This window comes from Carassius gibelio, chromosome B16, assembly GCF_023724105.1.
Source record: "Carassius gibelio isolate Cgi1373 ecotype wild population from Czech Republic chromosome B16, carGib1.2-hapl.c, whole genome shotgun sequence".
NCBI classification, from domain to species: Eukaryota; Metazoa; Chordata; class Actinopteri; order Cypriniformes; family Cyprinidae; genus Carassius; species Carassius gibelio.
This window is the reverse complement of record NC_068411.1, coordinates 19,792,367-19,807,323: the sequence shown is the minus strand read 5'-3', so window position 1 is coordinate 19,807,323 and position 14,957 is coordinate 19,792,367. Positions and strand designations below refer to the sequence as shown.

Here is a 14,957-nt window from a genome sequence, read left to right as displayed (position 1 = left end):
GCGAAAAATGGCCGCACACTGCACTCAAACGATAATGATGGGCTCAGCTCTGAAAATGTGATGTCGTTCTCCAATACAAATGTGCCTCAATTACAGTAACTGCTCCAATCAGGGGAAAAAGTGATTTTCTTTTCTTTCTTTTTTTTTCTGCATTTAGGGAAACCAAGATTGGTTGTGTTCTCTGAAAATAACACCATTAAGACATAACTTTGTGTTTGCATGCACATCAGCGTATGCTCTTCTCTTGCGGTTTGTTTTATTCTGTCTTCTCTATTCTGTCAGTGAATATACAGTATGTAAATGTTTGATCCATCATAGCAGACTGTTAGGCTCCAATCCCAAACTGACTCTGATACTATGTACCACAATGCAGAAATTGAACTGTTAAGTTTAAGCTGTTCTATACTTTCCTTTAACCCATAATTCAAGTGCTTCAGTACATTTTCTTTTAAAGGATATTGACACTACAGTTGCACAGCACTCCAAGGCTCCAAAAAAAAAAAAAAAAAAACCCCATCAGAGCAATTACAACAGGAAATAGCAGCAGTTCTATTGATCTGGATGGAATCCTTGAAGCCTATTTTCTCACATATCTGTTGAGCATGAAGGGGGAGGAGACAGGGACATGAGAAGGCTTCATCCATGCTCACATATTTAGATATTTGACAAGATAATCCATAGGGCTGAGTGATCTGACAGAAGATGAAAGAAATGGAGTGATGTGTTCAGATTCACTCTACAAGCATCTAGAATCTTACTGTGAGAGAGAAGACGTCGATTATCACAATGATGTCAATTCTACAGCATCAAACAGGGTGGAGAGAAAGTGAAGGAAAGCTTAAACCACAACTCTCACAAGAGATTTCTGCTTGGCATTGCACAAAAAAAATATAAATGAGATGGAAGGGCCTGATAGGGTTTAAAGGGACGGCATCAGCATTTATGGATGTATATGAATGTTAATATATTATTTATTATATGAAATGGCTCACCAGGAGTACCTCTTATTACCACTTGTTATGCTAAATATTGACAAAATTCACTTTTAGAATTAGGGGTGGGCGATATGACCAAAATCATATAATCATATAATACCATAGAAATGTAATCATTCTTGTCACCAGTGTTGATATCAGGAAAAAACTAATAGCCCAAATAATAATAATAAAAACAAACTCAAGCTCACTGAAGACAAGATATCAGTCAGCAATTAAATAGGAATAAGAAACTAATTACGAGCAATAGGACAACAACAAAAACACAGTAAAACTAATAAATAACAAATACATACAATGTACAGTACAAAGTAATCAAATGTAGCTATAAAACAATGCATATTCTTCACTGTGTAAATTAAATATATAGGCCATATATAGGGCTATTTCTTATTTACCAAAGTAATTTAGTCAAGAGCAGCGAGAGATTTTCTAAATGACAGACAGCAGGAATATTAGACTGCTGAGCTAAAACCAGTGTTATTTTAAAAGTAATGCATTACAATATTGCATTACTCCCTAAAAAAAGACCAGACCACTAATAACATTACTTTTTTATGGAAAGTAATGCATTACATTACTTTTGCATTACTTTCGCGGTACTTTTTAAATATAGAATATTGTTTTTAATATAAGAAGTTCTCTTTATAGCAAATGTAAAAGCCCTTTCGTTCATGTGTGATGAATAAACCTCAGGCTGAAGGAAATGTAAATACACGTCTGTGCAGTAGAACACAGGAGAACATTTTTAGTTTATCTAATGTCATTTTTGCTTATTATTATGGTTGAACTGAATCATCAAAGGTCAGCAACAAAGACATTGTTAATAAAATGGGATTAGATAGACTTGTGTTATTAAACATATTTAATTATTGCAGTTTTCATATGTGTGTGTGTATTTAACAGTTCAAGGCCTATAAAGCTATGAGCACCGTCTTCATGTGCGCACACCTCTCTGACAGCATCTCTCAGTCAGTGCATGCATATAGCAAAATTTGTTCTCTTTTGCTGCTGATTGCATTTAAATGGCTTAAAATCACTTGTTTTAAACCACAATGCATAAAAGCATGTGCAAACAATATTCGTGACCATGCAGTACAGCTACATTAACGTCAGCGTGTAACCGCAACAGAAAGGATAGTCCAAAATCTCTACCAGTTGACAAATTTCCAGTTAATCGTGTCTACCGGTATATCGCTCATCCCTATTTATAATACAAACATGTCAAATTTTCAGTATTTATTTCTTGATACAGAATAAAAACACACTGTTGGCTCATCTTACACTACACCGATTTTTGTCCAATCAAATGTTCCCTAGAACGAAAGTCTGCTTAACATAAACCTAATTTTTGACAGTAAGCCACTAAAAACAGGTTCTGGCATTGATTGTAAAAATAAACTCATTTCGGTCACATTTCTCTTCTAATGCTGTTTAACACAAGACAGTGTAAGGTTACAAATTCTATTAGCGCAGGAATCTGTGTGATGTAAGGGAGGCCTGCCTAACATTACCTCATTCTAGAGGATGTGAGGTCATTGTTTTAATAAAACGAACCTGTCCTTCTGTCATGCAGAGGACATTATGACTTGAGTATTCTGTTCAAGAGGGGGTAGATTCAAGGCCAATATAAAGACAAGCTTTCTCCTCCGTGAATGATGCTTTTGAAATGTTTGGGTTTAAGTCTGGAGGTGTTCAGTTACTCTGCATGACATCCAAAGGTCAGAAACGATGAGAGATATCGACTTATATAAATATAAAAAAACAGCACATTCCTTCAGTAAGCAGAGAAGCAGTACTGGGTTTATAAAAGGGCATGTAACAGTTGTACAAATTTGTGTAGTTTTCTTCACATCCTTCGCTTCCCCTCAGTTCAGATTAATTTTTAAGCTGATCCAGATGGATGGAAAGCAGGGAGAAGCGGAGCTTGGCCTTGTGGGTAGTTTAGTTCAGCATGGACGCTCTTGTGCTCTGCAGCCATGATGACAAGAGGGCAAAAAGCTCTAGTCACAAAGATTGGCAATTTAGAGATGCTACCACTCTATCAGGAGAGGAATTATCAAAAAAATTCCATATGAGCTCTACACGTTATGAAGAGCTCATGCAGATCTGTTTGTCCGGACTCAGAACTGTATGTTCTTGATCAGAATTCAAGACTTCCAAAATCTGGGTCAGGGGCCTGTAACCCAAATCTTCTTGAGATCCTCTTTGATGCTGGTTTCCACCATGTGCAGAATCAGGTGTGATTGAAGTGATTGGGTACATGGAGAAATTAAACCTGAGGAGCACAGTCCTCATCAACAGAGGAGCTTTGAAGTGTGTGTGTGTGTGTGTGAGAGAGAGAGAGATTGATGTTGAAGCACCTGCTGACTTCTGACCATTAACAACCTTGCTGTGCTGGAGATTTTATCCAGAAGCAAAGCAGCAGCTAAGTGCACATCACTTCAGCACTGCAGAGAGAGAAGGAGTCTAAAAGGTTAAGAATGAGTGTGCATTTGTTGCTGGGTTTGTGTAATGATGTGGGAAAATAACAAAAATAAATAAATAAATAAATCAGGATTCGAGCACCAAATGGACGTCCATGGCTGTAATTACGTAATTAGTTGAATGTCCAAGAGACAAGCATTCTGAATCTCCAAACGAGAGAGCACTCCCATGGAAAACTCCAGGACAAGAGCAGGAATACATTAGAGATTCCACTCTCATGGCAGGTGGTGCGTCTCCATGTGTTGTCTTCCTGCTGCTGATGATGCGAGGATGTTTTTATAGGGTTGAGGGGAAAGAGGCAGGAGGTGAGGAAGGGCATTTCAGCTCTTCTGAGATCTCCGGAAAAGGTTACGGCTCCACAGGTAATCCCAACATGTCAATCAGTCAGAAAGACCCCAAAAACATTGCTGCAAAAATATTATATCGATCGTCTGTCCCCAAAAGTTCATTTAAGGCTACATTGATGTCAGGCAGATCATTATTTTCAGATTGTGGTCGACATCCGATGGCCAGTTCTTTAGTATTCTGTCTAAATCATTTGTGACTTTAAGCATCACAACATTAGAATGTATAATATGGAAAATTAAAACTAATCAAATAATTGTTTAATTGTTCTAAACATAACATTTACCAAATACTATAAAACTATTACGGTTTTTTAAGATAACCTTTAAGTGAGCATTAGATGATGGCAAAATTTCATAAAAAAATAAATAAATAAATAAATGAATCCAAAAAGGCAAAATCATAACAAAACATATAGTAGTAGTTTTGTTATATATATATATTATGTCATATAATAGTGAAAAACCATCCAACAATAACATCAGCCAATGCCATGAATTAATAAACATATAATACTGGCTGACGACAGAATGTACAAGTAGATGACGCTGTTAAGTGTACTCAAAACGAACTGAAATGTAATACTTCTTCTATGACACAGACCCTAATCTGACCCATTACGATCGGCCAAGCTTTTGTCTGTCCTCCAGAGAGAGCAAAGAAATTTGGTTGGACTTTACTGCTGGTGTTTTATGAGCGCAGTGTTTTACATCATGAGGTTGATTGTATTTTTCACTTTGTGGGTGATCGTAAAAATGGGATATTGCTGATGCTATCTCCTGAAAACACATCCGGATGTGCTTTGCTTATAGGAGTCTGTCTTGAAAAGCTTCTATGACTTACAGTACATGCAGCCTCCACCTAAGACATCTTCCTGCTGCTTCATTCATTTGACTTTTTATGTGTTAGTACCACATTACATTTCTTACTAACTGTTCATTCAGTGACTCAACAGAGCATCCAGTGACTAATGATGAACCATTCAAATCTACCAGTTAGAATTAAAGACTGAATAAACTCACTGAATGAATGCAAACTCTGTATTTGCAGGAAATGCCAACAGATCAGATAATGTGTGCTAAATTTCTTGCATGCTCACAGGGGTTATGACCTCTGTTAATAAATGTTGTTTGGTTGACATTTTTATGTCCCTATGGGACTCGAAAAAAGGCTTAAAGCACATTTTACCCATTAAAAACTTTTAGATACAGGTTTCCCAAGGTCCCCTTTGCGGAAGAAGCATTAATCTGATCCCGAGGTCAGAGCACCAAGGAATAGTTTACTGCAGAGATAATAACAAACTAAATTTTGTGATGCACTACATAGTTACTATAAAACTGAATCTCCGGCTGCTTGTCAGTGCAAGTACTCTGAAATTTTGAGATGAGGTGCTCATAAAAGAAAAGATAAAAAATTATATATAGTAGTTACGCCAATAGAAGTTGTTCAATAATGGCTGAGAAAAGCAACAAAAATACTCATACTCTAAACACTGCTTGTTTCTCTGACCTTCTCCTTCACTCCTTGTCAGTCATAATTTGCATATTATACTAAATTATTATAAAGTTTGTCCACATGCAATTAAACCAATTTGCCTTGAGCAGCACCTCTTCCAGCATTTCAATCTGAATGATGGAGAGCAGTACAAATCAAGCTCGGGGAAAATATGCAGTCACTCAGTGAGACCTTCGCACTCACTCTTACGGTTCCTTGTGGTAGAAGAAGCTTCTAGCATCAATTTGATATACTGACACAATTACAAATAAACAAATGAATAATTAAACAAATATATATACTGTACTGTACAATATTTTGTACATTTCCTAATTCCTACCATAAATATATAAAAACTTAATTTTTGTTTAGTAATATGCATTGCTAAGGACTTCATATTGAAAAATTGACATTTAAGTTTTGTGCTCAAGAATTTTCATTTTTGGGTGAACTATGCTTTTAAATGTTTACAGAAAATGTGTGTGTCACATAGACACACACACATTTTCTGTAAACATTTAAAGGCAAAAATGAAAATTCTGGCATCTCCTAACCCTCATGTCATTTCAAACCCATATGCCTAGAAAACACAATTAACACATCAACATTCGATCCTATTTACTTTCATTATATGGACTGAAAAACACTGAGAGATCCTTCAAAATATCTCCTTTTGTATTTTTTAGAAGGTGAAGTCATATAGGTTTTGACTTTTTCTTCCACAGAAGAAAGTCTTTGTCTTTTCTCTGCTATTTTGCAATTATTTTCTGCTCTAGCGTCTGTACGACTCTTCTTGTGCACTTGAAATTCAGCATTATGGCACTGCTATTATAATGGCCTCATGATAAAAGGTTTTCCTCATTTGTGCATCCCAAATTTGACTTCTGACCTCAGTGTCATATCTAGGAGTCAGTTGGTATGGAGACGACGTGTCAAGTGAGGCTAAGTGGATTTTAAAGTCCAGCTCTCAGAAGTACTGGACATGCATTAACACAAGGGCAGATGCCAAATGAGATGCAGACTGTTCTAGCAAAGCAACAAAAACAAGCCACTCACCTCTTCCACCGTCCTGGATCTTGTGCATGAGCTCGGAATAGTTAACCGGCCCTTTGTTCTCCTCGAATACTAGGTCCATGGTGGTGATGTTGTCCTCATGCATCTCTGTGTAAAGCCCCTCCAAGGCAAAGTAGCAGGCCCTTTCTCCCATTTTGGTATCACTAAACATCAGCAGGGTGTGCTGGTGCCACCCAAAATGCTTGTAGAGGTGGAGGGCATACTCGCCTAGTTTCTTATGTGTGGGGCCCGTGTTGGTGATGGAGGTGTACATCTCCATCTGCATGAAAGCTACAGCAGGGGCCCCTGCCGTGATCATGGGGAGGCCCCAATGAGCGGTGAACAGCCCAACAGGGGAGGAAGTGTAGTCACAGCCGGGCCCTATGAAAGCCCACGGGTTGTGTTCGAACTTCAGGTCTACGGCCATGAGGGGGGCAATGGACTCTGAACAAATACCTTCCCCATTCTCGCTGTTGGCGAAGATGTGCCGGACGTGGTGCCGGGGCAGAAGGGTGGGGTCGGCATTGATGCGAGCAATGGCACGGTCCAGTGCAGGTCCCACACGAGGCCATGCCCAGGGGTAGGACGTATTATGCTGAGGGAGTATGACAGCCAGTATGATGTCATCGGTGTGGTTGTGCACGGGTCTGCGGGACCCTTGGTGTCTGCTGGTCTTGGTCCAGATCGACAGGGTCCCACAGCACAGCAGGATCAATAGGAGCAGAAACGATCTGCCTCCAGCGAACCAGAGCAACAGACTCATATCACTGCCGCTCAAGCTTCCAACTGATCAGGAACACTAAACACAGAAAGAGATCATATGAGATCCCATTGTAAATCTATTTATGGGTTATTTTTAGACACATTTCAAATACACATTGAAAACAGAAATGTATTTGGAAAGGGTTTTTGGAGATTTTGCTGTTTCACTAATGCACTCATTCTATACTTGGGTCAGTGAAGGTATAGCATATTTCCAAATGACCAAATCTTATTTTCACCTCTGAGAAGAAATTTGATTACCCTTGTCTTGTACTTTAGACTTTTTTCTTAAATATATCCAAACCTTACAACACATTTTCACTCACATATAATTGCACAACAGCCAACCATAGCATACACGCAGAAGTAAAAAAAGGAAGAAAACTAGATTAAACCTTCTGTGTTCAAAGTAGTTTCATTGTCTTTTCTTCAAGAACTTACTCCCAGCTGAATTTATCTTATCGCCTGCACATTTCAAAAGATCGAACAGAAAGCATTTTATATTGCAGGCTCAAAATTTGAACAACAGTCACCATCACTGGTTGGTTATAATTGAGAAGAGACAACGCAGGTTATGAGGGGGAAAAATTTAATAATAATAATAATTGTGTGTGGCGGGGGAGGGGGTACTTTAGTCAATTTTTAAAGATGAATGTATAATACACAAACTGTCCATATTTGGCTAGCTGCTAGCAAGTCATAGATAAAGTTGTGCCAACATTATTAGACATTTTAATTTATACAACAATAAATGTTCTATTAACATATGTTAGTTCATGATAGTTTATGCAACTAAAAATAATAAATTGAAGCTTATTGTAAAGTGCTACCAGACGTTACAATCTAAAAATGCTGTTTTATATTCATTAAAAAAAATATTAATATCATGCAACTGAAGTTAATACAAAAAATACACAAAATAAAAATAATACAAACTCGATATATGACAGAAATACTTCACAGACATTCAATCACAGCTATAAATAAACCTCTTGCCTGTAGAAAACATTAAAATGAATTTCCTTTGAAAATCAGTTGCTCTCAAATGGTGGGTTGCAAAAAATAAGAGAAATACACGGAGCACTGAGGGGGAAGAATACAATGCAAATACACATTTAATCATGCTTTTTGATCTCTTTAAATGTTGTGCATCAGACTCTAAGATGTTTTGCCAGAAATGAACCTGTCACTTGGTAGAAAGCTAGCCAAATCTAGTCAGATGCCAGCATGGACAGCTTGAGTGATATGTGCTCATCTTTGAAAAGAAACTAAAGTATAAGAAAACACAACTTAACTATGTAATAAATGCAGTTTTGTCACGTCCAGTGTAAACAGTCCTTAAACAAAACTAGTGGAGAAGCACTGATCTAAAATGTAATCACATAGTAAAAAATAAACTAACTACATATCGATTTCCAAACAAGCAGAACAGAAAACTCTCTTAAGTACCTTTTATACATGGTGTCTTTTGGTCTCCTCAACATGAGCTGACACAATCCTGTGACAGTCCACTCAGCACAGCACAAAACACATCGCTGCCTCAGTGAAACTCATCCCCACAGGCTGACTGTGTGTCATTCAGAGTGCCAAGAGCAGCAGTGAATTTCTCAAATCACATTACCTCACAGAAAGCTCCACCTCATCTCCGTGTCGAGCTGCATTCTCTGCCATGCTCCAGGGTTCTGAGGGTATGAATGCCTCTCAGCTGCAGTTACTGCCGGCAGGAAGAGAGAGAGAGAGAGAGGGAGGGAGTGAGAGAGGGAAGATCAGCCCTGATGGGTTTTAATGCATTCTCTCTTCTCTATCCAAGTAAGGTAAAGGTTGACCCTTTGGTCAGAGAAGTACTTCCAAATGTTCCCAGCTATAAAAAAAATCCACAATGTAAACACACCTCTAATTTCAAATCAGAGGAAATCAATGCCATCAAAGTCCATTAGCTTCTACTATTGAATAACCATAGCTGAGTATTACCTACAAGAAATAAGAGGTCCAGGTTTGGCTAGTTAGTAAGAACTCTTTCTCTATTAATGACTATTCAAAAGTGAACTAAACATTAAACAAAGAGTAAAACATGTGTTTGACAGTTAAAAATAATTAAGACTTTTTAATGTTTTTGAGAGAAATATGTCCACCAAGCCTGCATTTATTTAATAAAAAACAGCAAAATACAGCACTATTGTGTAACATTATTACAATAAAATATAACTGTTTTATAATCAAATATTTTACAATGTAATTTCAGAAAATTTTCAGCAGGTACTGAACTTGTGCTTAATTGTTATTGGTGGACAATTGCTAATAATGGTTCTTATTTTTTCAAATGTTGGAAAGTTTTTGCTTCTTAATATTTCAATGAAAACTGTGGTACATTTGTTGTAACATTTTACATGTCTTTACTATCCCTTTTGATCAATTATAACGTGTCTTTAATGAATAGAAGTATTGCTAATAATCAGAAATGTTTCTTGAGCACCAAATTTGCATATTACAATTGTTTCACAATATTGCCGTTTTACTGTATTTTTTATAAAATAATTGCATCCTTGGTGAGCAAAAGATTCTTTATAAAACACAATTTAAAAAGAAATTTTATTATTATAAACTTCTGACCTGGATATGTCACTACTGTCTACTTCATTAAAACATAGTAGATATTTTACCAGTACCTAATTATGATATAGTACAATTTGATTCAATTCTCAACGACAATTAAAGACTATTGATTTAAAAATAGACTATTGTTCATAATACATTAATGTTTATTTACACAACCTGAAATGTTACGAATGTATTAGCATAATGCATGTAGAAATTAATGCTGTTGTCGATGTATCATGCACTAGTGCTTCATGATCACTAGTATATTACATTAACGTTAACAAATCAAACCTTATTGTAAAGTGTTAAAAGAGTTCTCCAGGATTAGTGTGGAAATATTTTTTGTTGTTTCAGAAAGGTAGACCTTACTGTGTCTTAGTAAGTACAGGGCTGAAAGTGGTGGTCCATATGGCCACAGCAGTGAGGTTACACAGGTTTAAATGCTTTTGTGAGCTGATATCACTTCACTGTCATTTGTTGTGACCCTTATGAGAGGCAGGTCAGAGCAGTTTCCAGCTGCCCAGCAAGATGTGTCCCTATGGGTCAGGACAAGCTCTATCTACTCTCCACACATTTTGAGGTCAGTCTCTGCTAACCTTCTTCAGCTGAGTGTTTGTGTCTCTGTGGAGCTGCGTAGTGTCTCATTGGTTTCTGTAACTTGAGTTCTGCACAACTCTGACATTTATATTCAAAGTCAGCCATTAACAGTTTTTTAATGGAATGTCCAAACAATAGTCATATGCATGTCGCAGATCTCAATGTTAATTACGGGTAATTCTATAGAAATTAGAATTAGATAACCTCTTTTTTTGTTGTTGTAATACATTTACAGGGTGTATAATTGTTTATGGTAGTGATTCCCAAACAAAAGTACAAAGATCAGCAGATTCAAGGGAGTATTTGGAAAGTATGTGATGCTTTGCTTTGTTAAATAAATAATAATATTAATAAAACAAAATTATGATTCATATTATGCTTTTTTGGTTCCTTTTTTAAGCAGGAATTTACAATTAAAATTATGGTTGATAAATAATTAATGTTATGACCAGATTAATGTTATGGCCAGTAGCCAATAAATGGCTGATACAAAAAATCTATATTTTTTTGTCTAAATAAATTTAAAACAAATGTTTACTACAAAAACTGATGTAAAAGGATTCATTTATTAAATAAAAGGATGTTATTTACATTTCCATAATGTAAAAGTACATTTGGGTATAGCATTATAAATGTTCAGTGTGAAAAATGGATATTCATTTTGAGATTTGCTGATGACCACATTTAACATTGTTATTAATATACAATTATTTTGTTAAATTATTTGTTTTTAAAGATTAATTTAACTTGTCAGATTACAGCAAAGGTAATCTATGCAGATTCTTTTTTAATTGCACCCAAAGAAAACCTGCAGTGCATTAAAACTATTGGACAGGAAGATCTAAAATGTATCACTGCATCTAAACCAACTACATGTTTATTAGATCCTGTACCCACAAAAAAATGAAAGAGTTGTTAACTGTAGCAGAAGAAACACTTCTCAATATTATTGACTCATCGTTTTCTCTATGTCCCGTCCCAAAACCATTAAAGCTGATGGTTATTAAGCCTTTTATTTAGATACCACAACTGGCAAATTACAGACCAATTCTTCTGTTTATATCAAAACATTTAGAAAAAGTTGTCTCTGCTCAATTGTACTGCTTCCTGCAAAAAAAATATTACATTTTGGAAGAGTTTCAGGCCCCATCATAGAACAGTTTTCCAATTGCTATCACTTTGTCTTTACAGGGAATTATCTCAATTAAATTCAGTAAAGTATGGAGTGCTACAAGGATCTGTCCTAGGCCCTCTGATATTTTCAACATGTTTGCCCCTTGTTAATATTATTAGAAAAATACGGTTTAAGTTTCCATTGTTATGCTGTTGACACTCAACTGTATATTTCAACATGACCAGATGAAACTTCTAAATTATCGAAGCTAACAGGGTGTATTAAAAATGTTAAATAGTGGATGACCAATAATGTTCTTTAAAAATTCGGATAAGACCAAGATATTACTTATTGGACCAAAAAACAGTACACAGAATCTCATAGATTACAACTTGCATCTAGACAGATGTACTGTTATTTCCTCTACAGTAAAACAAAATTGGGTGCTACTGAATAACAGACAGCAACTTGTCTTTTGAAAATCATATTTTCCATGTTGTAAAAACAGCATTCTTCCATCTAAGAAACATTGCCAATCTATGAAACATTACCTGTTTCTGATGCAGAAAAGCTAGTTCATGCATTCATGATCTCTAGACTGGAATTTTTCTCTATTACTTTGTCTGTTTCTGCCAAGGGATTGGAATCCCCTGGTAACTAGAAATTACACAAAATTCAGACATTAATTACCTGATTTTTATCTGACATTTCTTCCATATGGACATCAATTGAGATTCAATTGGTAAGCTATTACTAAATATAATGTAGAAACTAAAATTTTCTGTAAAGCTGCTTTGCAAGGATTTGCTTTGTTGAAAAACTTGAAATAAAAAATGATGAAACACACATGCACAATTTTGCTAACTAGCCAACACTTTATTATAAATAATATTGAAGAAAAATAAAACTTGGCAGATAATTAATATGGTATTGATATATTGTGAATCCCTATTTTTAAGGAAATAAATCAATAATGGGTTCAAAGTTTATAAATTGAGTGATACTCTTAGGAGAATACATGTGCTGTTTCACCTACAGAATTGTTTGTTGTTTAAGAGATACTTTTAGAACATTTATGAAGAATATTTTCAATATTTAAAAAGAAACAATTCTGGATGAGGTCAATAAAAAGGTATGTTGAGCATTACTGATGAGACTGTCAGGATCCAAAAAAACAAATTAAAACGGTTAAGAAACTCTGCTTTAGGAACAGGAGATGTTTAAAAAGAAAGACCCAAGCTGAACTCAGATCAGTGTTTAGTCAGTTCTAGATTTGTCCTTCATCCCCCTTCAGAGAGCCCCGGGATGGTCAGATGGATAGAATTACCAAAACAGGATGCAACACAATAGCATCTCCCTCCCTCTCTCTTCCAACATTTCCCTTTCCATCGTCTATCTCTATCTCCATATTTCATTCCTTTATATTTATTCCCTTATTTAAGTGAAGCAGAAAATGAGACAGAAAAACCAGGGAGCTTGTTCAGTCTAGCACACAGCAGACAGGAAGCAGTATTGGACCGACAATGATCTTGTCAAATGTGTCAAACACACATGCATAATAGAGCTGTTCTTGTGCTTTTTGCCATTGTGTAAACACACCTTAAACTGAAATCATTGCTGGTCCTAAAGCAGGAAAGCTCCTGGATACATAGCAGCTCCCATCTCCGCTCTCTTTATCATTCTGGTGAGTAGCAGGAAATGACAGCACCTGGACGTGCTCATGTTACTTTGAAATAGAACTGCATGTAGAAAAAATTTTGAACATTTTGAATAAATACATACAATGAGCATTACATGCACTAGTGGGAACTAAACATATCTATTATAGTTTAGCAAATGCTGGACCCTAGTCTGCTAATCAGATCTGCCCCACTCAGACAAAAGGCTAATGAATGATACTCCTTTTATCAGCCGTTCTGAAAAACTGACCTACTTCTTGAGATGTGCGGTTCACACAATTTGTACTCACACAATGCGTTTCCATTTTGGCCTTGAAAATGTTTTTAAAGCCCCACCAGAAAACCAAAATCCATGCATTTTCTAAAAATGTACTATTGTAATATGAGTGAAAACATGATCAATGTTGTATAAAGGATTGAAATCATTGCACTTATTAGATTTTTGCTACACATCAGTATTGCTAATTGGTCATCTTACAGGTTAGGTTTTAAGGTAGGATTGTTGGTGTGTTCTGCATGATAGAAACGGTTACACTGAAAAAGAGGGGCATTGTGTTACAAGCACGACAGCTTAAACTACCAGTCATGTTGAGCAGGCTAATCAGACTTTCAGACCCCATATGAGAACGTTTAACTTGTCAGAGTGTTGTTGCAAACTGAAGACAATAAACCAAGCAATGACATGACATCATCATCCTGATGTGTACTCATACTCATTTGGGTGGGGGGGGGGGTGCGGTGGAATCACACCAGTCCCACATCATTCATTTTTTATTCTAATCCAGAAAGTCTGAAAATAAAAATATGTGGTTGTGTAAGAAGCTCTTTTTTCTCTATTTTGTGTCAGTACACTTTAATGAGACTTTCTATTTAGCTGTCTCAAACCTTCATAAAACACTCAGCACAAAGCTCAGAGTATACAGGAGCAGTTCCATTAATACCAGTGTCGAACAGGTGGTTATCTACTGTTACTTGTGAGTTATGGCAATCATGCTAAAGTGATGCCCTTGCTCATGTAAACTTATTCCTGATTCTTTGTCTTCACACACCTTGCACCGCATTCAAACAGGGGCCAAAGGTGAGACAGCCAGCGTCGTTCTACCATGCTACTTTCATCTCTGACACCATCTCCTGCTGAATGAAGTGCTGTTGGCAGGAATGCCATGGCAACCCTCCTCTAGTCTTCAGAGTGGGCACAATACAGTCTAAACACAATAGATCAGGAAAGAAGAGAGGAGGGTGGCAGCTCACTAGCCAAATTGGCTCCTGTTAAGAACCAATGCATGATGGTGGCTGAAAAAAAAAAAACAGTATGTCAGAGCACACAATAAAGGCTTGACATGATAGCTTTTACCTGTTTCCAACTGAGAACTGGCTGAACTGATAAATGGGGTCTTAAATGGCACAGCAAGTGGCATTTAGGCTCAGATGTTGTTGCCATCTGAAACATTTCACAGCTCATGATTCCTCTTCTATAACAGAGCAGGAACATAAAACGTAGTAAATAATTCAGGAAAACAATTAATATTGTATAAGCGTGAGTGTGTATACAAACAACAAATCTCCAATTCTCTATGATAGCAGCATAAATCACACAAAAGAACATTTACTCACTCCTTGAATGAACACCGACAGCCTCCCTGGGGTGAGCTTGGTCCTATGAAGAAGATAGCTTGACAAAGAAGATTGGATTCGGACCACATAGTGTTTCTGGATGCTTAAACACACCTTAACAGCCAAGGACAGATATATGTAACAATGTGGTCTGGCACTTCAAATAGGCAATGTTTCAGCCAACAGCTTGAAGCACCAAAAACATGTTGCAGGGGGATA

The 14,957-nt window shown here is 36.5% G+C and overlaps 1 protein-coding gene across 2 annotated transcripts in view; it reads right to left on the bottom strand.

Annotated features, from left to right (window-relative positions):
- The window catches only part of npr1b (natriuretic peptide receptor 1b), a 35,865-nt gene extending 27,011 nt beyond the window's left edge, over positions 1-8,854 (bottom strand). The window contains exons 1-2 of one of the 2 annotated variants that reach the window (XM_052578179.1): positions 8,758-8,854; positions 6,378-7,173 (exon numbers count right to left, since the gene is read on the bottom strand). In XM_052578179.1, the coding sequence (XP_052434139.1) occupies positions 6,378-7,137 (760 nt within the window). In that variant the 5' untranslated portion in view covers positions 7,138-7,173; positions 8,758-8,854. Of the gene's footprint in view, positions 1-6,377; positions 7,174-8,585 lie in introns of both variants that reach the window. The other variant, XM_052578177.1, reaches the window with a different exon arrangement.
- Between the last annotated feature and the right edge of the window lie 6,103 nt (positions 8,855-14,957).